The 27,502-nt window shown below is 33.1% G+C and overlaps 1 protein-coding gene across 3 annotated transcripts in view; it reads right to left on the bottom strand.

The window, feature by feature from the left end:
• The window catches only part of LOC105360605 (protein FAM107B), a 47,475-nt gene extending 21,450 nt beyond the window's left edge, over positions 1-26,025 (bottom strand). The window contains exon 1 of one of the 3 annotated variants that reach the window (XM_011497549.1): positions 25,791-26,025. Coding sequence is in view for 1 of the 3 variants with exons in the window: in XM_011497546.1 (XP_011495848.1) it covers positions 3,176-3,178 (3 nt within the window). In the remaining 2 variants the exon portion in view is untranslated. Of the gene's footprint in view, positions 1-3,175; positions 3,695-6,625; positions 6,953-25,790 lie in introns of those variants that run through there. The other 2 variants (XM_011497547.1, XM_011497546.1) reach the window with 2 other exon arrangements.
• Positions 26,026-27,502: the final 1,477 nt, after the last annotated feature.

Raw genomic sequence — 27,502 nt, 5'->3', positions numbered from 1 at the left:
ACATAAATCTTTATTTTCACTGATGATTATTATACGATTGGGAAATACAAAATCTTCATTTTCTATCGAAGAATTTTTCGATTTATAGAAAAACACGAGTTTAAAGTGCAGAAATCTGAAAAAAAAACAAAAATAATAAAGAATAAAAATAATATGAATAAATAATAATTATTATTTCATAAATTCACAAAATTTAATATTGAAATATGAGCGTAATATAAATTAAATTCCGTTTTTTCTCACTAAATTAAAGACTTTGAAAATCTGAAGTACATAATTATCACTGCAATATTAAATTATTACATTACCTCATGACTATATTCAGTTTCTAATCTGAAAGGTGTAACTTATGAAAGTTCATTTTATTTCAGTTTTATCATAAATTACTTTTAATGAATACATCGTTAATACATGTATGAAATATTCCGGTGTTTATTTCTTTTTATTCGTATTTTGATTAGTTACGAAGAAAAAGTTTGCAATAATTATTTCAAGTTTTATGTAACGTCGATGTATACATAAATTAACTGGAAAAAGAAAATATTTAAAGGTTTTTATGCTATAATAATTATTTAATATTTGCTACGTTCAATTATAATAAAATAATCATTTTTATCGCATCCAGTCATTAATAATCAGAATTACATATCTATAATATTAAACGTTAAACTTGTTTACAATAATTTTTCGAGTATTTATTATAAAAGCGAGAAATTACTTTACTCCAAAAATCAAACTACTTTAAATATTAATTTGGTCATTCTATAATTGCGTTCTTTTTATCAACTATCACTGCATTGATTCAATATTATTAAATTAAATACTTACTGCGTTTTATAGACATAGAAGCAAGACAAACATTACAGTTATGCCCTGATTTTTTATAAAACGCATTAAGCTATTAATATGTTAATTTGTCGAGCATTTATTAAGAACTTTCTTTAGACATGCTGCTTTGTGTGCTAATTCACCTCTTATCTTTCACATACAGTTATAATTTGTCAGATGGAGAATTATTTAAATTGAATATACTTTTCATAATGTAAACAAATAATTACACGTGTCAATATTTAACATTTTAAACTCAATAAAATTTCATTTATAATTTATTAAAAAAAAAAAAAAAAAAAAAAAAAAGATGATATAAATTAATTATAGTATATTGAATTGAAGAAGGTAGCAGTATAAACAATTAAAATAATCCAATTGAAATTATAAAAATATAAAATTAAACTGTATTACAACAAAATAATTTACCTTCGTGTGCAAATGTACCCGTGTATAAATTTAATATTTGATTCTTGCATAGAAAGCATATTTAATAAAAAATACGTTTTGAAGGTGAAGCTCAAATAGCCATAAAAATACTTGACGCAAATTTTGCAAATCTAACGCAAAGAATTATTATTAATAAAATTTCAGTGTTAAATTTATAGGATAAATAACGACATCTAAAATATTTTGTTTTATAATAGATTATTTTCTATATTATAATTTTTATGATAATACGAAGGTTCTAAATATTTATCAATATGTTGAATTTGAAATAGTAAAATAATATTTTTTCCATTCCAATACATATGAATTATCTCTTTTAAAATTAATATTGTTTTAAAAATATACTCGTTTAGTTTTACATCCAAACGCTCATTAATAAGTATTTATGAAAATCTTTGTATTTGCAGTCGAAACTGAAAGTGGAGATATAGATTAAACCGCTCTGGGAAAAACGCTATGCGAATTCAGAACAACGTAAACTTTCGCTGCGTAAAAGAATTGAAAAAATGAAGTACAAATCTGGGTCTCATTATTTCCATAAAATTATTATGGAATGATTAAAAAATCGAGATAGATGTTAGAAATACTTACAATAGAATTAATGCCTTAGAGAGAGAGAGAGAGAGAGAGAGAGAGAGAGAATGTTGTAGATAGAGAGACGAAGAAGAAAAAGAAACTTTAAGAAATAATGGGCCTGAGGTTGAAAAGCCAAATTACGTCGCAGGAAAAAGCGAACCAAAAAAGGGCTATAGCATAAATAAGCTGCGAACTTATACACACACACACACACACGTATATATATATATATATATATATATATATATATATATATATATACGTGTAGCTGAGAACGTGACTCTGACTAAATATTACATCTGTATTCGTATTTTGTATACGACCACTTGGTACAGCCTTATTTTTTGGGGAAGAGGAATGTCAGAAAGGTCGTGCATGATAGATTTCCGTCGTCATTATGATCGATGAAATATCTGGATGCTGAGCTGACGTAAGAGCTCTGTGGACTATCGGTATATATAAGAATTATGCGCTTCTGCGCTTTATCGAATGCCAAGGTCTTTTATTTTCGCGCAGGCGACTCGATGCGCCGTTGGTACAGTTTTAGTAAGAAAATTGTACCGAGGAATACACATACTCGGGTATATTTATATTTTTCATAATTTTACCGTAAAATAAAAATTTTTTTTCTCTACTTGTCAGACTTATGACATTTAAAAACATCGATTTTTTATTTTGGGATTCTGAGATGCTTACGGTAAAACAATGGATTTTTGTTATATCTTCATGCATATGTAAGGCTCGCTGAAATTATTTTCATGTCGTATTAATATACTTTTTTATTTCCTATCTATAAATCTACAAACATTCTCGCTTTTTCATTCAGATGTCTAGTTAGACACTTTTAAGTCGAATTATAGTTAAAGAGATAAATTCTTAAAGTATCCACTTAAAACATGAACTAAGCCGGTATTAAAATACGAAACAACTTAAATTAAGAAACTCAATAAAATATTCATTAAAATTTATAATTGGATCGAGTTTTAATAATTATCGTTGTGCTACATATTTAAATACATTAGCAAATGAAAATATCATGAAAATCAAACATAATATTTTACCGATTGATTAGTTTTAGATAAAAATTGAGATAATGAAAAATTGAGGTTATGTTTGTACAAATTAGAAAGTGGTAGAAACCTGTATTGAATTACACTTGGAATTTGATTTTGGAATTTTTAAACTCTATGTGAAGTCCAAGGACGTTTAGAAAATAATATTTCAGCTTGTATTTTAATACGACTAATCACATTATTAATAATCTCTTAATATTTATCGAAAGCTTATATTAAAAGTCTATTTGTACGAAAATGATACGAACCATGATTTAAAAACTTGCAAACATTCGTATTTGTCGGCTGTAAACTAACATTAGATTTAAATAAATAATGGTAGCGGAAGCATCCATCAACTTTCTGTTGCATGTTTAAATTACGCATTGGGGAGAAACTTGAGTTTCGACAGAACAAATGTTGTGAGCCAGATATTTGTAGGTGAGTTTGATTTTAATAGAAGCACACTCGAGTTTTTCAGCGACATATTAATATTCACACTTGAAGTTGTAAACAAACATTTGAAACAGCTGCACAGACACCCCGCTTAAACCCGTTTAAAAGAGAGTGAATATCTACTATCTCTCTTTTTCCACGAGATCCTTAGCTTTGGTATTCAGCACTGGGTATAACAGTACACGGATTGGCCTCTGTATACACAAATTAATTGTTGAAAAAAGTAGAAGTACATTCTAGCGCGTGTAACAATGTCGGGACGCGCTTTCCCTTTCAGAATAAGCTTCGACTCCTGTGCTTGGACGCCGATTACTCGCCTCGATTTCGCACGTCATACACGAACGTGCACACCACACATAAGTATAAGCACGCAAGCGCATTCGCAGCTATTTATTGGGGGAACATCAGAGACACTGACACAGCGACAACGCGCAGCCGCCCTGAAGAAACATATTATCTGCAGATGTGAATTCTCTTGTCTCTCGCGGTAGTGTGTATGTGCGCGTGTGTGTATGAGAGAGGCTATAGAGGCAGATCATGACCGTGAAATCGGGAGGAGAGCCGTGAAGAACGACGCAACCCTACTGCTGCTGCATTTGCGCGTGCTCGTCGACTCTTACGTAAATGCGAGATTTCCTCATTGGTGCTTTTTCCTTTCTTGGCACACTGCGAGCCAAGCATTTTTTTAATCAGCTGATTCGCGCACGCAATTTACGGGAATTACTTGCAAGGAAGTTTTGTTTTTCGAAATATCCATGAGTATTAGGTGAATGATGATGGCTTTGATATTCATCGGTAGAAAATCTTGAGATTATAATGGGACGGTATAGCGTCGTTTATTAATGTTTTTGGAAGCACGTTTAGCGAATTGAGAAGCAAGTTTTTTACAACACGCGATAATATTTATGATGCTCTGATAGAAAAATAAGAAAAAAAGACGCACGAGAAATGCTTAAGATCTCGTTAAAATGTATGTCGCTCGTTTATAATGATACAAAACTACTTTCATAAATGTAATTTTAATTAAGCATTTATCACGTGTATTATGCTTGAATCCTGTTTCTCTGAAATACATTATAATATTTTTTTGTACTTATTTTATAGAATACGAATGAGAACTGAAATTATCATTTGTAAATTACTTTCAATAATAACATAATGAACATTAATACATGTTCAACCGAAGGTTTTTTTTCGTATTTTTTTCTTTATGTATATTTTTTAATTGAATTCAATACTCGTATATTTTATAATTTTTAGTTTATTTTATAATTATAGATAAATTTCCAATAGAATTTCTCTATATATTTATTGTATTTTAAATATTAACTTAACATTAAATAATATACTTTGTAACTTTTCTTATAATAAAATATAAATATAATACAATAACACATAGAGCTGCAGGTTTCTCTTTATTATTCGAACACGTACTTTGTTCAAAGTTAAAATTGTCTTCGCTTAGAACATTAACAAAAGTATTATAATTTCAAATTTTTATGTACATATTCAACTTTCAGAAAAATTCTAATAATAATCTAGTAAAATAAATAATTTCAAGTTTTACTTTCATCACTGGTGCATTTCCATGTCACCAACAATTGCATAAATTTCTAAGTTATTATTCGAGTTATTAGATGAAAAAAATATAATTATGTCAAGATTTTCTAAATACTTTTTAGTCATATAAAAAAATTTAATTTCATTTCGTATATGAAAAAGGATAATTTGTAAATATATGTTGATGTTATAATAAAATGCGAGGGATGTTAGAGACTACTAAAATTATGCTATCATTAACATTTAAGCAACGAATATACGCAAAAAATTGATAAATTATTATATCTATTTTTATGGAATATCAATATGTAATATAATAAATAATTTCTTATAAATAACATTGCATAACTGATGGTAAATTTATACTTCGTTCATATGTCAATCTTCTCTTTTATTTTAACCGATCATGTCTTTATTTTATATATTTGAATGTAATTGTCGATAAGGATAAATAACTGTCACATTAACATTCCCTTAGCGACAAATAAAAATATTTTTGAATTACCCGCTTTCTGACGACAATCGATTATAAAATTGTGTACATATGTGTATAAGCGATTGGAATGCCAGGAATTTCATTTTACTCTCACCCGTACATATATAGCCTATACATTGTCAATTGGTCTTTATAATTATGAAAAATTATAAAAGATATAATAAATTTAAAATATAATAAACAGTATTTGAGAATAAAGTATAAACTATTTTTAATATGAAAAGCATTTAATATTATAAGAGTGATGAGTGGAACAATGTAATGCAAAGTTTCTTCAAGCAAATGCGTCTTCAAATATCCGCGCAATGATTCTGAAGTTCGTTCTAATTAATGAATAAACCAATTTTCGTTGATCATTCGGTAAATTTGAAATTTTAATCGACGTTTTTTATCTGATGAGTAATCGAGCGTATTGAAGCGAATACGAGCTGTCGCGTGTCATCAAGTTTTGTTTAATGAAATATCGTAGTTGTTTTAATATCTATTATTTTTTCAATCAAATTAATGTATTTTTATTGTTATTAATGTCACATTCATTATATCAAACGTATATATAATATTTTTAAGCCTAATATTATTTCTATATTTATAAAAATTTGAAACAAAATGAATTTATTTGATAAATATTTAATTTTTAATTTAAATAGATAATTAGAAGTATTGATTTCCTTAAGTAATAATACGTATAGTGTTATCTATAATGGATAGTATCGTATAAATATATTTTAAAAGAATTTTCGATAACGATATAATTATAATGGAAAATATAAATGCTACATTGTATTGTACAATATGTGTGTGCGTGTGTGTGCGTGCCAGTAAATTCGCTACTACTAGTATTTAGTTATGTTAATAATTATAATTGCTGATTTTTAAATTTAATGTTCATTAAATTTAAAAAATATAGAAGATATTTTAGATTTTTAACGGATTTAATAAATAAAAATGTTCTTGTTAACAAAATTAATGGTGATAAATTCGGGTCTATGTTGATTAGATCGTAATTAAAATTTTTGTATAAGGTAAAACATGATAAAAACTTTTAAATGTTAAGAATAATTCAGACATTTTTAAAAATAATATCGAAATAGTAGTTTAATTATTTACAATGAATATTTTTATTTGAAATTACAAACGCTAATATTAACATCGCATACTGCACTTTTAACTTAATAACACAATGAAAATGTCGATTTTAAGGACTCACGATTATTACAGCAATTCACTCGAAGTCGATTGTTTTTTTCAAAAACAGCTCACGGTAACGCACACACTTCTACGCAATACGACACTCACGATATTACACCTGCTTCTCGCCCCGTAAATTTGAAACGCAAGCGAGGAACGAACGGGTCGTCCCCCAAAAGGCTTCCGCTCGTTGGTAATTGAGTTGATACTTGTGCGTGAGAGTCGTCGCCCCGCCTGGTGAGGAATAACGAGAGTCGGACAAGTGGGTCAGGTTAGCGCGAGTCAGCGATCGAAATTGACGCCGATCGCGGAAGCGACGCCGCGATCCGAAAAGCGAGCGGCTCCCGCTCGCGCAATCAACTGCTCGTAGCCTCCGAGCCTCGACTCGGGCCAACCTGACGCACGTCCAGAGCGAGCAAGCCAGAGGGGGGGGGGATCAGCCGTGGTAACGGGGTACGAGAGCACCCCGCCCCGGATTGACCGCCTTTTAATTGCCCCGTCGCCCTGACCTCTTAACCTCGGCCTCAGCTAATTGCAATCAGAGTCCCCTCTCCCTCCTACATCGTTAGTCAAAATTTTAATATTTGTCGAACAAACAGAGCGAACTTTATTGATAAATTATCCTGGCAATTATTCAACTCGTGTACGTAGCATCAGAAGCAGCACTGTCGAAAAACAATAGAACATATAGTGCACAGGCTTTGAAAATACAGTCTACAGGAATTTTCCGCTTTCTTTTTTATGTCCTATGGATCTCGAGCGCCGAGGTAAATGTAGAATGGTCGGATCCTTTGCGCTAACTCACTCGAAATTCCACTTTTTATTGAACAATTGCTGGTATTCTTGTTGTTCAACTTAGCTTGCGAATTATTTACAAGAAGGAAGATAAGTCAACGTTGTGATATGATGTTTTGAAAGGTAGGAAGACGCAGAGGCTTTCTCTCCTCTAGATTCCGAAGGAATAAGTTTAACATCGATTGTTTCCGAATCGTCCTTAAATATTTTATAACTTAGTCTACGAAAGTCAAATTAGTCTGATTATGCTTAACGTCACATTTTTCATTTGAATCTCTATTCCATATGCAAAACTTGTACATAATATAATACGTTGCGTAAATTGTATTCATGAGGTTCGCGAATATGATTTGTTTACCTTAAAGGGATGACTGTGGCTTACGCCAAACTCGAATAAATATCCACTTACTTTAAACAAAAATTATTACGTTGATTATCCCTGTACACATTAAATTAACAAACAAGTTTTAATTAGCGGCTCGCACGTATTAAATTTATTTTATCATATTGTTTTAACATTAATTACCAGTTGATAATCAGCATAATAAAGAAATATAATTGCAGTACGAATTACGAAACTTTAAGTTATGAAGTGCTGTTATTTGTAAAAACAGATTATGCGAATGCATTGCGAAACTCGTGAGAAATAATTAATTAACTTACATACTTTTGAAGTCGAACATTCCTTGAATGAAATTTGTAAACGTTACAAGTTGAGATTAATTTGAAAATAAAAATGAAGCAATGCGAATCGAGTTAAGCTGCTCTATTAATATACGTTTACAGCTCTATGACATTTAAAATAAAAATTTGTATGTCCAAGGATAGTCACGCCGGACAATAATGGTTAAAGGCAGCGATACCCACATATACATAGATATCAAAAGAAAAACTATAATACGTAAAAATTCTAATTAAATAGACGCGGTAATGATAAGACACGCTCTCTCAAATACAAGCAATAATTAAAAGAAAAATACTATCGTGTTGTTGGTTGGTAGTTTCTGTACAAATAATACGTCGTCGCGATTACGGTGATAAAGATTCAAGGCAACTCCATGCTAAGTCATAATGTTTAATTACGTCGATCAATAACGTAAAATTGTATAAGATGCCTTGGATAGCCTTTCTTACGCTATACTCGTGGAAACAAGGAGGGAACAAGGGAAAAATGGGAAACGCGAGTGCTTGACATTGGGAGAAACATAGACAGTGATAAACGGAGAGCGCGAAACGCATCGGCGCGCAATTCTTACGCAAAGTGCGAGGGTTGCGTAAGCGGTTGGTAAAGTCGGGGCAGTCGAGGAACGATAAGAAGGCGAAAGGTGCGCGTCCAGCCTACCATTATAATCGCCGAGGACAACTCCTCACGAAAGCCGTCGTCAGCTTCTCAGGCGCGCGCGCGCGCGCCTCCGGGTTCGACCCCTTCTTCTGCCGATCGCTTTCCGCACTCGCCGATCGATCGGCACAGCAAGTGCACAGAAATCATGTAATATACGTACGACACAAAGCTCTAGAATCGATCTGAATTTGAAAAGCGTTGAAAACAAAATAAAAAATACATAAATAAAAAAAAATCAACGTTTAGATGTAATTCAACAAAAATGATTATAATGCGAGTGCGGCGACGATTCACCAAGAGGATGGAATGTACCTGCTCGTCAAAATTTATCGTTGTTGTTGTTGTTGTTGTTGTTGTTGTTGTTGTTGTTGTTGTCATCGTCGTTGTCGTTGTTGTAGTTGTCATTGCTGTTATTATATTGCCAAGAATCGAGTATCGGAATGACGTGTGACCGATGACCAAAGTTCACGGGGAATGGCAATAATTTATATCTGTTGTTTTGATAAGCCGGTGCTCGGATCCGAAGCTTTCGACCGAGAGCTGGGAGAGCTTGAAAAATTTGTGCCGCATATAAAGAGATTTCCGTGACGGACGAACATCAATGTCGTTAACCTCCGCTCTGCGCGAACGTAATTCCATCCAATCGACTTGGTGAGGCAGTCGCGTACGTAAAAATGGAACGAGCGGCACCGGGAGAGATGGAGCTAAGCGCTCGTGTCATCGGGACAGGCAAGAGCACTCTTTTCTTTTCGGGAAGGCTGGAGAGTCGGAGAGCGAGGATCGTAAATCAGTCGTCGCCTCAGCGGAAGTGTCGCGAAACGTTGCATTCGAGTCTCGCGGCGGGAAGGGAGGGAGGTGCAGGCATGGACCGATTTTCCTTTGAGGTCTGCGGCGGTACGGTCAGTGCTGCCATTTTTATTACCCGGGTGGTCCGAGCGGATTCACGCGGCTCTGTGACAATGACGCGACTGCCGATCGAACTTCCCAAACGGTAATAGCTTGAAATTTTATTGTGTCTTCTCGTAGATTTAAACTGTCCACGGGATTATATAGAGAGAGGCTTTAGCTCATTTCTATGGTCAATTCCAGCTGATAGGTTTAGCTGTTAGAGTCCTGCATTTATCGGGTGCTATAAAATATATACGCAATCTACGGGAGGCGATTGATTATACCGAATGGCTGGATCGACGATTAATATAAATTGACCGTCTGTCAGTCAGTCCTTGATTTAATAATTCGTTTTTTTCAAGAAGCTTACAAATTTTATTTGTAATGGGGAAAGCCATGTGTGAAGCACGTTACGGAATTATTATCACATGTCGTGTGAGTCAATTTTAACTTGGCTCGGAAATTTTAATGGTAAACAACGTTTGCATGATTATCACGACGGCTAATACCGAGAGTATCAGTGTGCACAGCGATAGTCTACTACTTTAAACGACGTATGTATTATATTTGTGGATTACGAGAAGTCGTTCACTTGATTATAGGTTTAACTTACAGTATAGGAGAGAATTTCTTCGGAGCATTGTAAGGGCATATAATGGGAAATTTTCATATTCCTTATCACAATTGTCCCAGATAATTAGTTATTTGTCGCGGGCAAAGTAGAGGATAAAAAATTTTTAATCAAATGAACTCGAAACATCGGCAGCTTCAATTATTATATATAAAATTAATAAATTTCAAATATTAATAGTAAAGTTTTATTATTGTATTATTATAGAAATTATTGCTTATTATACACGGTGTTATGAAGCATAAGAAAATCTTGCTTTCGCTGCATCACAGAATGTAATTTGATAGTTGAAAAATTGCATCCAGTATAAAAAACGAATCCTATTCAAGGTCAGGGCTACGATACATTACGCCTAACATTAAAGCATTATCGAAAGTATAAAGAAAAAATGCGAGAAAAGTACCTTGCAAAATTGATATCCAAGAAAAGCTATGAGCAGGTAAGAGCAACAAAGAAAATCGCCGCCTCTCAATTTTGTCGATTAAAAGAGATAACGAGTCGATTAAGCCTGGCGAAGTGCGTCGAACAGCGAAAAACTTTCTATTATCCAGAGTGCGCGTGCACTCACGCGCTGAGAGATACATCGAGATAAATAGATATATAGATAGATGAATGGGTGGGTGGATGGATGGATAGATAGCTAGATATATAATTAGATAAATAGATAGATAGATAGATAAATAAATAGATAGTTAGATGGATAGATAGATCGATGATGGTTTGATAGATGGATGGATGGATGGACGGACAGATAGATAGAGTAGATGGATATGTAGAGGGAGGAGAGGGGATATATGTATAAATAAGAAAAATTCGAGGGAAAAAGTGCCTCGTACACTGCTCGCGTATCTACGTTCGAGACTTTCACCGCCGACGAATTAACAATTTGACGGCTAAGGATCTCAGAGTTCGGGGACCTTATCTCTTCCCTTTCTCCATCCACTACTGCGGATCACCATGGACATTGTCCCATTATACCGCCATTGTAGATATGTATATACGCCAAGGTGCATAAGCCGTCGTTTCGAAATTGCACGTGTGTAGTAGGAAGAGTACCTAGTGTAATTGCTTTTAATTTCACACGCAGGGTCTCTGAATCTTTTGGAATGCTGGTAATATCGCGAAATTATAGAGTAAGGCTTACTTACTTTTAATAATACCCTTTAAAAGCGCAAAATAAAATGTTACTTTACGCCATGCGTATGCACAAGATGTTTCGTGCTGTTTCAGGGCCACAACGTACAGTATCCGAATTTTCAACTATTTTTCACAACATGGAAATAAATATCGAGCTCTGCTTCCGTTTTCGAATTGCAATGATTTTTTACTGCTCAACTACAAATTATCACATATATACATTATGATTCGATAGCATATTTTTAAATTTATATAATTTATCAAATTTATTGACGGTACTTTGGCAACTTGACAATATTAGTTTTGATCATTTATTAATCTATATTTTCCATAAATAGCAATAATCTACGCAATATTTTGGTACAATGCAATTTACATTTCTTTTTTCACACGATATTAATTGATTGACAATCTTGAATCTTGACTAAAATTTTCAATAAAAATAGCTTGCAATAGAATACTTCCAATGCAGTCGATTGTGCGATAATGAGTATATATTTTTTCCTTATTTGTGCATTACTTAATTACAGAATTCTCTCTTACGGTAAAATCGAAGAAATATAAACAACAAGCTATAGGGTTTCATTATCACGTTTCAGAGTATATGATTATTTAACCAATGAAAAAGAAATATTATGCTTTTCTAAATAAAAAAAAAAAATAAATAAAAAAATACGTGATTGTAATTATACAAGATAATCGCCTGTAATAGATAATTTGTTTATAAATGATACCGCTAGCATAATATATCATTTAATCAGGAAGAAATCACTCGTGCTAATGTGGAAAAGTAATGCCGGTAGAAAATATTAATCTCTAATAAAAGAATTTCAGGACGTCCAAGCGTACAACGAACTCTCATTACATTTCTGGCAAAAGAACACCTTAATAAGGGACATTATCTTTCCGGCAAAATATAAAATTACGACATGCAATGCAGCAATGGGCGCTCTAAAATATTAAATTGATAATCACGAAGACAGCCGCCGAAAAACTTTCTTCGCCATTTTGTCGAGCTAATCGGCTTCCATAACTGTCGCGAAACTTCTCCCGAGTATCTCTTCACGACAGTCTTGCCAAGAGCTCATTCGTTTTTTTTCTTTCCTTTTTCTTCGTCTTTTTTTATTTTTTTTTTTTTTTTTTTAACAAACTTTGTCGACAGCCACCCTCGACAAACAGCCGAGGAAGATTGCTTCCCTTTGTCGCGCGTGCCCCGAACAAAGCCTGCGCTAATCGCTCTCACCTTCCTTCCAAACTTCTTTACTCTTATCGGGAAGCGCCGCGGCTCTCTGGCCCCGTTATCACGACGAATAAGTGACTACATGGCTGGAGTTGTACTATCGGGACGTTTATTTTTATTCGACACCGATAAAGGGAAATTTCTATTTGAATGGCGTTACGTGGGCCTCCGTGCTAATACGTATTTCCGTTGCTTTTCGACTGCCGAATGGAAAGCTTTTGTGCTGCGTAAGTAACGGGAAATATTAGCCTCTGATGGATTACGGTATAATTGGCACAGGGAATTATAATATCTTGTATTAAAAGTGAATTAATTGCTTTCAATGATATGTGCTTAATTTGTTGGAAAATGTTGACGAGAAATACGTCAACAAATACAACTTTTAGATATTCAATATAGTAAAGACGTTGCGCGCATTTTCTCCCGTTCCCGCTCTTTTCATTTTCCAATGCTGATCAATGCTTTTCTCGCTCTCCTATAATACATCTCTAAGATACGAGCTTCATTAATCGAACGATCAAACTTAATTTAATTAAGCTATTAGATAAATAAGCAAGGCATTAATTAAGTTCGTTTGAAATCGGAAGATATAGAAAAGCGATATCCCAATGATTTATGTAGGCTAAGTTTTGCATTCAACGCTATAAGGAATGTTAAGTGTCATTCTCGTAGCAATCAATTTATTTCCGACATTTATGACGTTTCGGAGCAACTCCAATGCAACAGAATTCACAAAAGTACAAGTTTCTCTGACACTGACACGATTCTGTTAAGAATAATTTAATTCGAGTGCTAATGTTTACCTTCACGACAAGCCCATATAATAAATAAAGTATACGCTCCGTTAAATAAAATAGCACTCAATTATAATTATGCTCGTGATAAATTCCCGCGATAATATTGAAACGTCGCTTTTTCTTCAACATAATCAATAACCACACAATCATCTCGACTTAATCGATCATCCTCGTACTTAGAGTGATAATAGATAAAATATACGAGGTATCGATATCGTCACTGTATGCAAGTATGGCAAAACGGTGTCGAAACAAATGGTCGCTAATAGTGGAAAACCGTTGTGTGACTTTCTAAAACCGGCCTAACGAGCCGCCGCGTATATTACGTTTCGGCCCGTCGTTTCCGTGCATTTGCTGGAATATCCTCGGTACTGAAATTAATCGCCGCGAATAGCCAAATGAGGCATCCGACGCGCGAGTCCAAAAGTCGTCCAAGTACGTAGCCTCGCATGCATTTAAAAATAATGTCTCCCACCACACCATTACCATTCAACTATTAATTGACATGTCGGATACGCCCGTTACATCGAGACGATACAGCGAGATACGATCGAAAGCTGCTCCATTCTTCAACAAAAGGCTCGTATTATTTGACTTTGGAGTCGTGATTAAATTATTGCTCCAATACTTTCTTCGGAAATGTTTTTGAATCGTTAATTGATAGTTGGTTCGTGAGATTTTTATAACGGCCACGACTTAACTTTGTCAGATGAACTGGGACATGCACGTGTAATAATAGACGTTTGAAGCTTAACGGTGCAGTTGCAACTCATGAGTATTTTTTATGTTAATTGATGGATGCGCGACAAATATAATCCTGTACGTGAGCTTAATGAAAAATTAATTACATTAGATTATATTGCAATTCATATTGCATAAATAGTAATTGAAATTAATATTGTTAATTGTTATTTTATACTTTACGACTTATTTTAGATTACAATCTCAATTTACAAAGTACATAATTTTTTACGTATATTAATTAATAATAATAATAAAAAAAAATAAAAATAAAAAAAAATATCAATAATTTCTTTGGTTTGGATATTATTATAATATGTATTATTAGGTATGCGATTGAAAAATATTACAAATGCTCGTAAAATTTCAGTATTCCTATCGAAAAACTATTCCAACGGATATAATTTGTTAAAACGATAGAATCACAGAGATATTTGCGTCAGAACTTAATTTAATGTTTACAAAAACATTTCAGAAAATTCAATCTCAAAGATAAAGCATTTGCGAAGAAACGACAAAACCAAGGCAATCTTATTTAATTCTAACAAGCTGAATGTCGCATCTCTTTATTAAGAAAGTGATGGCTGGATTAATTAATACGCATATTGAGAAATGAATAGATGAAAAAATAAGCTTTCGTTTGAAACTTGGCAACTGATGTCGAGTAGCCGCTTTAGAAATTCTTATCTATCAAAACCCAAGGAATTCCGAATTAAAAGCCATTTTCTAACTTGTGTCCCCTTTACAAACGTCAACTCCACGTACGCTCATTCAATCAATTAATTATCGAGTTTTCGGCTTTAATTATTAAGCGCACTATCAGATTCCATCCTGAACTGCCAAGTATCGTCTCTCCGCATTCAATTTTCGTTGCCAAGAAAATCGTCCGTCCGGACTTTCGCGCGCGGCCCATCGAGTTCGCTATCCTTTTATTTAGAAAGTGAATCGAGGCGGGGCTCGGAATTCGGAAGAGAGCCGCGAGGACGCGTGTTATTACTTACTTTTTGTGTTTTGCCATTTTTGGAAGTGCGAGTATAATGTGCGTTAATGTAAGATGGCGTGCAGAAGTTTAGAAAAAACAACGCGTAATAGCGACGACTTAGTATTGACTCAACTTTTGCTCGGTATTTTTACATTTAACTGAAATGAAGTTTTAGTGCACTGTCTTTATAACGTAATTGCAGGTTAATACATGATAATTTGCTTCAACGGCAGACTTGCGAATTATTGGCGTAGAAGAAGAAAAAATATTATAAAAAATACAAATAAATCAGTTATTTACATTGAATGCTTATTGAGCCGGGAAATCGTTGTAAAAATCGTATAAAAATATGCGAGAAATATGCCCGAAAGAGGAATTTACGTACATATTTCTGAAATCTGTAGCCTTTAGCACTTGATTACCATTTACTGCATAAATGTATGATGTAATCAATGTCTTGGGCTTTAAATTGTGTATTAGTATAAAATACGCGATACCGTAATAATAAATACTCACAATGTACAGTGAGAAATTTCTATTGATTTTTCTTTTACTTAAAAATATCGTAATTAAAATAAATCTTTACTTACTATGCGTTCACTTACTAACGACATACTAACAATGTGTGTCTTATTTTGTGTGCAAAATATAACTAATTGCAATATTATAATACAAATTAATTGAAACTTAAAATATTATAATTCAGTTTGATTAAAATTTCATTATACATTTAAGATATCATACTTATACTTAATAAAAAACAAAAAATTCAATTACGATATGTAAATTATAAAAAAAAAATATTTATATATACGTACATATAAAATTTCGATATAAATATTAGAATATAAAATATTTTTTTTATTTAAAAGTTAAAAGATGTATGCCGAATACGATAATTTTATTTTCAACGTTTTGGGTATCTAATAATTATTTATTCGTGCAAAATTTATGAACTGATTTCCAAGGCCTTATCATCATTATCACGTCTACAAATATTCAAGTATATAAGTTATCCTTAATTTATCGGTTGACTTTGCAGAATCGAATATTATACGTATTTGCTATAAAATTGTCAAGTTGGTGGATTAACTGCTGCAGCAGATCTTGTTTGTGAATGTTATTCACAGACTGCTATTACGAATCGGAATCGGCGTCGATATCGTCGTTGTCGTCGACGCCGGCGTTTATTGCATTATCGCGCCAGGAAAACGAAATTTCAAGTGCTTCCTGTAAGATGGAAGGTGTGCAATGTCCTGGGGCTGCAAATTTAAATTATGGAAAAGCGCCTCTTACCAGTTTACATCTAATCCATTTTCTCGATTAATTCGTAGAAGCCAACATTTTCTGATTCTCCTTTTCATTTTTCAAAGAGCAACTATTTTAAATCTATTTTAATGAGATTTTCAACAAAAGTTGTGGAATATGAAAAGGCATTTCCGACTGGCCATTGTATTTACATCACTTTTGAGCGATAGTAAACGAATTAAAGCTCATTGGTATTGTCAAGATTCTATATACTTTATATTACAAGCTTCGAATATCAATGTAATAATAATGATTTTAAAATAATTTTGAATTATATAGCACACATTATACACATATATTAAATTTTATGGATCACTTAGAATTGACAAGACTTAATTCTAGAACTTAACGAATGTATCCGTCAACTTAAAGCTAAGCATAATAGTATTGAAGATAGTATGGTAAATTAAAACTCATTCAAATTACGGCATATATTACATTATAATTATTAATTAATATTAAATGAACAATACCAATTATTTAAATAAATGACGAGAATGTCTTTGCCAATATTAAATAGAATATACAAGCTATGGGAAATTCTGTCAGACAATAAAAAATTTTCTACGTATTAGGTATTTTGTGCGGATTTAGGATATAGTTGATTTATGACATTTTTATGTTTAGTTTTAAACGCATTTTACGATTGTTACTCAACCATTGCAACTATTACTTCTTTTTTTTCTTTGTAAATCATCTCAAACATTGGATACAGTTATATTTACCATTAAATTATTAGAGTTGTATTATTTAAGTAAATTACATTCAACTATAATAAATAGACTACACGCAATCGTGATTACAAAAAAAAAAAAAAAAAAAAAAAATTTATATATATATTTATATATAAATAAAAAATAAAAGTTTAATTAAATTATAGAAAACGAAAATCGATTATTTTTAAAATGATTAAAAATACACAGATTACGAATAATTGGACGAAGAATTTCTTGAAACTTATTTTGCGCATTGAAAAAATCTTTAATAAATGTTATCATTAAACATTTAATCAATAATTATTATTAATGACTCGATTTAAAAGTACGCAGAGCTTTAAGTATTTATGATTGAAATATTAATTTTAAAAATATTTCTGTATGTTTAATAAAACTAGTAAAATATAAATATTAGTATAAATCCATTAACTTTATCAAGTATTTTTTAGCCCACAAAACACAGGCTACGTATTGAAATCTCAATGTGATTAATCTACTCGAGAGATTTAATGTTACGTATTTATAGCAGCGTAATCGTTTTGCAAATGATACTCGCCAGCACTCAATGTTTGAGAGCTAAAGACAAATGATGAATTGTCGCTTAATTGATCTGTCTAATTATTATTGTGGAGCCAACAAGTTTCTCCTGTAAAATTGAATATTTTAGCATTGAAGTGAAATAACAATATAAACATAATTTTTATGCGAAAAAAATTTGTTTTGTTAAACATAATTCATTGGTAGAAGTGAGTTGTTTAACATAAATAATTCATAACTCATATTTTTCTACTATAATTAATATTCTAAGTCATATAAAATATGTGCTAGTATTAACCATAAAGATAATTTTAGATTAATTATGAATAATGATTATAGGATATTTCTTATCACCTGTAGTGTATGTAAATAAATTGTATATAAATAAATTAATTTACTACAAAATTGAAATTTATAATGTACCTTTCAATGTACACGCCAACATAGATTATAAGAGATTCTTGTTAATCTGTCAGTGTATTACAATTTTAACAAGTTGTTCATGTTAAAATTGTGCACAACATTATATTTAACGAGAATTTTGAATAAGTTAAGAATAAAAAAATAACATAATACAATTTTTGCTATAAATAATAACTTTTTTCGCAATTTGAAGAATATTGGAATTGGGGGCTATCACTACAACTATATCACACGTATTCTCTTAATCCAAATTTAGTATATCTCGTTCTCATATCTACTTCAAAGTAGCATTCGATATTTTCGTGTGTCTACAGATTACTCAATACAATATAATTATTACTTGGAATGAAGAAACTTCTGCTCAGTCAATATCCACTTAGTTAACGAAACTTATATCTAAAAATATTATTCACACTTCACCAATCCTTCTATTGAATGTTTAAGAAGCGTATGATAATATAATTACTATAATTATACATACGGTTAATTAAAAAGTTTGCCATTATTAGTGAATTGTTATTTTACAGTTTTTTTTATTGCATACAATAATGAAATTTTTAGAAATAAGTAATTTCTTGGTTTCATAATATACTAATATAATTAATAAATTATAATAGATATGAAAAACTTACCGACTTTTCAATATATATAATTTAATGATAAATAATGTTAATACAATAACGAATTGACATAAAACGTGTCCAATAATTAATTAGCTTACTTTTTATCTACTAAAAACAATTGATTTATGTGGTTTATTTTAAGTAATTTATAAATTGATGATGAAAAATAGGTACAATTTTATGGAAAAGAATAATATAATAGCAAATTTTAATTCATTTATTATAATTTTTTTTATATTTTTATAACATAATGAAAATAAATAGAAGCTGACACTCGTTGTTCTTTCTAATTTCATCATCATATGATAATTTAATTAGTCTTATATACTTTTATACACATCTAAGCTAAGAATAATTATAAAGATGTTTCTACATCTACAAGTAAAAGTGCATTTACATTAAGTTTTACATATAATTAACATTGCAAATGACAATTTTCATCAATATTGTTTTTCGAAATGAATTCATGAGAACTTGAAATAGAAAATTAGAATTTTAGAGTGAATCAGGAAGAGTTTTGTAGAGAAATTTTACAATAATCTTTACTATTTTTATTATACACAATAATAAAAAATGTTCTAAATGTTTCTTCTCTGTAACAAGGTGATCTAATTTATGATTTTCGTAATTTTATCATTAATTTGATCATAACTCTATTTTCCAAAAGAATATATATTGTTGAAAAAAGGAAAATTATCCTCAGCGTTGTATTTTTAAATGCATTAATGTAAAAAGTACGATAATTATTAATTGGTTATGGAGAGATTAAAAGTAATTATGTTTCAATTGAACTAGTTTATCGGATGTTACCCTTGGTTAGTTTAAGTGTAGAATGAATTTCAAATTTTAAGCTTTTTCGAACAAGTGTTAAATATAAGAGCAAATTAATAATAAATATCATATGCTTTTAATGATATAATATATGATAAATTAATTACAATAAATTTAGAATGTATTTCTGTTACTTTTTAACTTTTCAAAAAAACTCTCATATTAAAAGCATTGAATTATAGTAATTATAAGTTAAAAAATCACGCAATCAAAGTGATGGAATATTTCAATTCAAGAAAAAAATATTTTATGTATATTAAACTGAAGGTAACGTCAAACATTATCATTTCTATTAATTTTTTAGTTTATCGAACATAGAACTACTATATTAATGTCTTGATTGATTATTGTAAGCCAAAATACAAATGGCCAATACGTGATTAATATATCAGTTACAATGTTTAGAAACTTAATTATTCATCAAGAAAAATATATCGAACTTATTATTACAAGCCCATAACTATTAATGTTTGAAAATTCGTTTGTACAGTTATACTTTAGTACACTTTCTTCTTTTATTGCCGACATAAGAAATACGATAAATTGGTAGAGCGACGTAAGCCTACATTGAATAACTCATTAAACATGGCAATCTATCGAAGAAACGTAAATTGTAGGGGATTAGATAATAACGCCAGGTTTCTCACAGTATTCCGCACTTGATAATCGAATAGCATCAGCTATAAGAGCGAGGACTCTGCATTCGTGCATTTGATTCCCAATAATAATACTCCAGCTATGCTTGCCTACACTAGGACTCGGCGCATCAATTCACGCCCATAGGCACAATACCGACAAAGCGTTGCCTTCAAGCCAAGGACACGGAATGCATTTCGCGCAGAAGACGCGGAGACAACCGCCGATTTACTATTCGTCGGTTGAGAAACGAGGGGAAGCGGACGCTAATTAGAAGTGCAATTGAGTGCGCCGAGGAGGTGCACGCGGCGGCTCATTCACGGTTCACACACCACACACAATGAATTACGCGAATAGGAATTGCAGCCCGTTGCGCGTTTCTCTCGCTCGTGTCGGAATTCGAGTTTCTCTCCCCGACCGTTGTCCATCGCCTTTCCGTCCCCTTCCCGCACGCCTCGTACTGCGTCAGTATTTCTTTTTCCATCTTACTCTTCGCTCGCCACCCTCCTGGAGCTACCGGCCAACAGCTTGTTTAGCAGCTGATTTTTTCTCGAGCTTTTTCGTAAGTGAAGTTCCTCCGTTAGTGTAATTTCCCTTGGCTGCTATTGTTAAAATCAAAGGAATGTGGAGATTGGTCCAGTCTTCTCATCTCGGGGCTATTGCGAGCATTTCAGTTATTTTATTTACTTTTGCTCGCTGATCTGCATACGCTTAAGTAAATTAGAATTTTACATGCTTATTTTTTTCAATCCTTGTTCTATTTATTCGACGTAATTCATCTTTGACTTGTAATATATCCACAAGATTGTTATTTACGGGCAATGCAATCGAAGCATTGATAAGGAATCGTATCAGTTAATAAAAAAGAGTCCTTTTAAGTGTTTGTCAATCATTGATTGGTAATGGACATCAGCGATGGTTAATATTCATACATGATTACAATAAGCCTTTTTAATGGTGACGGCATGTCATTTCAAACCATTATAAATTTAATTCATAATGCCCATTCCCACTCTATTAAGCTAGATTATAATTTTAAATGTGAAGGATGAATTTTTTTATTAAAAAGGTAAGTTTCATTACTAATTTAAGAATAAATTATTTATAGTATACATGGTAGCTTCTAAAGATCATTAATATTTTCCACTAATTAAAATTATTTGAATATAGTCATAAATAAGAATCTCTTATTTCCTATGACACTATAAATTTCAGAAATATTATTTTAAATCCATTAGCTTCATTTAATTTTTAACAAATAGTAATTATAACAATAAAAACAGTAACAGTAATATTCATAGTAATGATTGTAATGACGATTCTAACGATAATTTTAACCGTTCCGATAATAAGGCTTGCAACACTATAGATTTTGAATATTCCGCGTTATGATATAATATAATAAACTAGCAAGCAAATAAGGAAGTACGCTAAATTAAAGTAATAAAGGAAATAATAAAATTTGTAATATAACCGAGTATGTAATAAAATGTACCATTCGTACGAACGAGCATATTTATATAATAATTGTTTTGCCTTTTCAGTAAAAATCCATAATTAAATGCATAGCCATCAAGAAGACCTTGAATTAGCAATAATCTCTATTAAGAATTCGTGAATGCTTAATTCAAATTTCAAACATAATAAAAATTTAATATTTCAATTTGTATTAATTTCGAGGAATCCTAATAATTTGTAAAAAAAAGGTTGCTAGTGATTTATCGGCTTCACTGACCGTCAATGCAACTTCAATCTGTTTTTCAAAAATATCAGCCGATATGATTTTCAATATAATTTTTTCCCGGTCTCTTGCGCCAGATTGATACAAACTAAATGAATTTCGTTATTCGTAACAATGCGCGTAATCCAGAGAAACACTAATAATTCGAATTGCGAAAGGAGATATTTGTGAATATTGAATAGCGTATGAAATTGCTTGATAATCAATGTATTTACTCGGAATTGCCAAGAAAAACAAGTCGCTACTCTATAAAAGCCGCTCTGTGCTCACCCTTCAGTCGTCTATCCGAGTAGCATTTCGCCCCTGCGTTACCGATGAAATATCACAAAAGAGAGTCCACCCAAACCAAACTGTCACCATTAGACAATCCATTGGTTGAGAGGACTCGAAAAAGATGGAAGCTTTGGCTCTTTCGGGAAGTTTCATTGGCCCCGTCAGCCACAAGACTATGTCATCGGACGTCGTTGCCTGCCAAGAGCTTTTTTGAAGTATTTTGCGCCGGTGATGCTTTTTTCTCCCCCGCGATTGCCGAGGGGTAACGAGAGCGGAATGATGACACTGCCTCGACAAGTGATACGCTCTTATGCTTTTTAAGAGTAACTTTTTAGAAGAAGTTTCTTCTCTCCTCTCAGTTAAGCCACGCCGCTTTTTCTATTGTCTGCGATGTATCTTCCGCTGTAGCATTTGCTCGTCTTTTCTCGTGAAAAATTCATTCCCTCGTTACAAGTGTAGCTGCATTCTGGGCGGGTCCATTCTCAATGTACAGTGCTTATGCTGATTCGAATTAGAAAACAATAATGTGTACGGACACTTTTCGTTTTCATGAAAATTTGGCATGAAAATAAGAAGAAGAAAAAACTGCGTAAAGAGTAATTTGAGCATGTGAATGTTGAACAGAGCATGTGCTTGAATCATAATAAAGTAGTTCGTGTATTTATTCACTTGCATATAACTCATCGATAATAATAAAAGGTTCGCGTTACACCGGATTGTGTCAAGTTGTATTTGCGTTATCTTATCAGTTTTCATATGCCTACACGTGTACATTGGGATGGCGCAGACATTTAAATAAATTAAACTGATTATTGAAAAGAGGATAAGATGGTAATTAAAAACTTGTTTCTGATTAATTTTCTCAACGATAATGATGGTATTTCAATTTATATATATATAAAATGCTATGCCATAAAATAGCGTGGCGAACTATTAAAATGTTTTCTAAATTTATGTATTTTCTAGAGAATAGTCATAAAGATTCTAAATTCTGTATTTATCATGTAATTCGTTGATTTTCCAATTCATTTCTATTTCTACGCCACACTCAAAAACATAATTATAAAAATAGCTTATTTTTTAATATCAGACATTAATATAGTTCAGCATTATTTAGTCTAGATATTGCATTTATAAATAAGAGAAGACAAGGTTATTTATATACAATATACATGCGAACCAAAAGTTATATTTTCCTTGGTCTGGTTCGATTAAGCCACGGTACACGGTCCGTATATAATTTGCCTCCAGCCAATTAATACACATGCGTTGTGATACACCCACGTGAAAATGTAAAAAGAATTACCGAACGATTGAGCTAAGGACTTTTCAATGTAAATTGCAAATATTCTCGAATATTCGGCATTTATATATAGACAACGACAGGAATTTAGCTTCGTATCAACAGTTCCAATCTCGGCTATTAAAAGTGATGGATAATTGGAATAAATCGTATCCTCCTCTCACTCGGAGCGAATTTCTTGCGCTCGCTAGGACGGATTCCATTTTCTCAAAATCATCGTATTGTAAAATAGAAGACGTCGAATAATAGTAGATAGAATGATATGAAATCCTCTATCACTGGATCGAGCAACAAATGCTACGAACATACAAAAGCCATAATAAAAGATCTTTTAAATCCTCGCCTATCGCGTAAGCCATTATAATCAAGACTACTGTAAATAGTACGCAATTAAAATTCAGGACAAATTGAATTTTGAATTAAACGAGCAGACGAATCCTTCATAAATTGATTTCACAATGAGGATCTCAGCATTGGGCGGACGGCGATTGCGTCGTCCAAGTTCCGCATCATCTCCTGCGCACGAATCTGCCCCCCCCCCCAGGCGAGGTAGCCCTAAAAGCCTCGATGAAGAAGGCGAAGGTCGTGGATCATTCCCCTTCCCCTGTGCTCGCGGCTCGTAGATCGGTAACGAGCAACGGTACTCGCGTGTAATCAGCGACTGCGTGACGCGGATTTGCGACAAGCTGCCAAGGCGTGGGCTCGTTTATCGGTAACCCCCCGAGATAAGGAGCGTTTCGCCAAAGTACCGAAGAAGTCTCTCCAAGAAATGACGCGTGCGCGGCTCGTATTATTACGCGAACGCAACGGCACGTTATTCCGTAGCTTATAAATAATGCAAGGACTTTCGAGTGTACCGGTGCAGCTGTTGCGGCATTAACCGCGTACTTTCGATAGACGTCTCGTCGGGTCACGTGATAAGCCCGTCCGATGTGCCTTACGAGGGGCTCGGTAAATCCGCGAGAGCATCCACAGGGGCCGTGATGAATAGCGGAGGCGGGGACTCGCCTATGATCTATCGGCGCCGCTTTTCAATCAAAGTGTCTTTATTGCGGTATCTATGCGCCGGCATTCGTCACTTTTTCTCAAGCATTGCATTGTCGGGCGAATAACATAAGCGCGAATCGTTCAATTGATCGATCGATCGATCGAGCGCACTCGTCGAGATTGATTTTGTACCCGTACACGAACGCGTGAATTGCCTTTTCGGTGACTTCTCCTTCTCCCCGTCGACCTATTTATTACGTAAAAATCATTTGCATATCACTGAATGCCGCGCTCCGTTGCACGAAGCCGTGCATTTTCCTCTCCTAACTGTTTCTTTAAATTTCATGAATTTTAAGGTGATTTGTGTAAGAAAACGGAGAATTCTTACCGAACGTTCGGATTAATTTGCGACTAATATTTACATGCGATAAAGGAAATACAATTCGAATGAAGACGGCTCGATGATACGACAATCATCGAGCCACATAAATTAAGCCTCCACTTATATTAAATATCACAGTATATATATTTATAATTATGCCATTATCGTTAACAAATTTATTATAACGCGATACGTTAAAAGCCATAACAAGCGGATCGAATTATCACCACAGCTACGACCTTATCTTCTTCGCATTACATTAAATCAATTTTGATAATATCGTGGAAAGTAAAATGTACGTTTATAGCTGCCATTAAATAGATTTTTAATAGAAAATTTTAGTTATTAATTATAGCTGGAAATTACCCGAATGTGCGCGAGTCGAGTGTGATTTATTAACGCTTCCAAATTCAAGTGTCATTAAATTGAAAGGCTCAGTGCTTAATTTTTCTCAGCCATAATAAATTGCGTAATAAATGTTATTTAATTTTACATCCCTATTAGTGTACGTAGCGCTATGATTCGTTATACGGCAGTTTATGTTTAATTAGCTTATTTTAATGACTCGTGGATGGCGATATCTCAGCATTCATTATAAAAATTTAAGGTATCAACATTTAAATAGTCGCAACGTAACTGACTGTTACGGCAGCCCCTCACAACGAATGTCAAGCAAAGGAGCCAAGGGTGGGCATTGCTAGATTGGCAATTAAAGGAAGAGGCGCCGCCCGGTAAACATGGGACAGCCACCAGGATTCAACGGCGTTCGGGCCAAACAGTTCGGTCAAATTGCTTGGGCAGTTGACACGATGAGCTCGGGTACAAGTAACCAAGCGTATGTCACACTTAAAGATAATAATGCATGGGGTACCTTAGCACGTGACGTGTTACCACAAGCGAAGAATCGGCGAACTACTCGGCCGACTGGGCAAGTAGCGGCGAGCCAAGGAAATCCGCCGACGTATCACTAATATCACCACCACGGAAGTGCCACGGAGCGAAGGAGGACGTCGGACAGACCTGGCTGGTGGTGGTGATTCAACTCTCGGGCGCTCTCGGCTCGACGTCTTTGCCGCACGGGAGTAAACACCGGACTGGAGGCTGGCGTCGGAGCAACGCCGCCCCCCACCGACGATCGCGGCGTCGATCCTTAGGCCGAGCTCACAACGGGCCGCGAGCGCCGGAAGTCCGAGCGCCCGGGCGCACGTGCACTTCGAGGCATCGTCGGGGATAGATCGCCGGAGGAGGTCCAGTGTCGACAAGGTGTTGCGATTTACTCCCGGTGCGCTTTCGATTTCCTTTTAGTTTTTAATGCGCAAACTCGAGTGTCATTGGCAATGCTTCGCTTTGTCATCGGCAATACTTGGCGGTGGGCTTTCGTATTTGAGCGCTTACCTTGCTTGTCTTGTCGATAGAGCTCGAGCTGGCTTTTTTCCCTTGCTCTTTGTTTCTCGAGAGCCATTAGAATAGCGATGGCAATAGTGCAGTTGCAATCAAATTCCGTTGATACATTTGCCGACGAAACTGAAGAGTGCCTCCCCCTCCGCGACAACGCTGCCAAGTCATTGCGATAAGTAGGACATTTCATGAGGAATTTCGGAATCGCCCACATATCGGAGACATTCATTTTGTTTGTTTGTTTGTTTTTTATTTTTATTTTGGTTTTTATGTAGCTCCTAGTCGAGATAGAGCAAGCAGATATAAGTTGTTTGGTGTTTGAATATCGAGACACGATTAATTGAATGTCATTGTACGTTTTTCAATTAAATTTTTTAGTAAAACGATTTATCTATAACAGCATTTTAACTTTTTTTTTTGGAAAATTATTGTTTCTAAGCATAATCGATTTTAGCATGAGATTGTTTTTACACATTAAAGAAAAATGCAATTTAAAAAAAATAGGACTGAAATGAAATGCAATAAATAACGTTTAGTAAAATGAAAGCGTAAATAAATACTTTTAAATTACAAGCCCAACTGTGAAAGCTTTTATTGTTTTATGCGCAATTCAAATGCATAATAAGGTAATGAGTATTGTGAAAGAAACTGAGTTTCATGATAATTAGAAGATTTATTCATCCATTAGAAATATAAGTACTTTTTTTTTTTATTTACCAGCATTTTTCTCACTTCGATCACTTATTAATACTACTATATAAATATATATTATGACATTTATCTTCTTTGCAATATATTTAATTGTTAGTAAGTTTGTACGTAATTCTAATAAATGAATTCATGCCAATTACAAAACGAATAGGCATTCAAATTAAGATAATGTTTATTATATTGTCAAAATTTAATTTAACATACAACATTATAATTTTTTTCTTATTTTTATTGTTTCGTAATAATGCTATAGTTAAATCGGCCAATTAATTTATTTTGACTAAGAGAATTCACAATATAAGCAAATTAATATTCGCTTCTTTATAATATTTGATTGATCAAAGTGCTACAGTGGCAAACAAATCGTTTAAACTTCTCCAACAATAAATATTCTAATATATATATATATATATATATATATATATATATTTATATAAAACCTCCATTAAATCATAATAGAGTAAATTTATTTTC

This window comes from Ceratosolen solmsi, unplaced genomic scaffold (assembly GCF_000503995.2).
Source record: "Ceratosolen solmsi marchali unplaced genomic scaffold, CerSol_1.0 scaffold47, whole genome shotgun sequence".
Lineage (NCBI taxonomy): Eukaryota > Metazoa > Arthropoda > Insecta > Hymenoptera > Agaonidae > Ceratosolen > Ceratosolen solmsi.
This window is presented reverse-complemented; position numbering and strand designations above follow the sequence as displayed.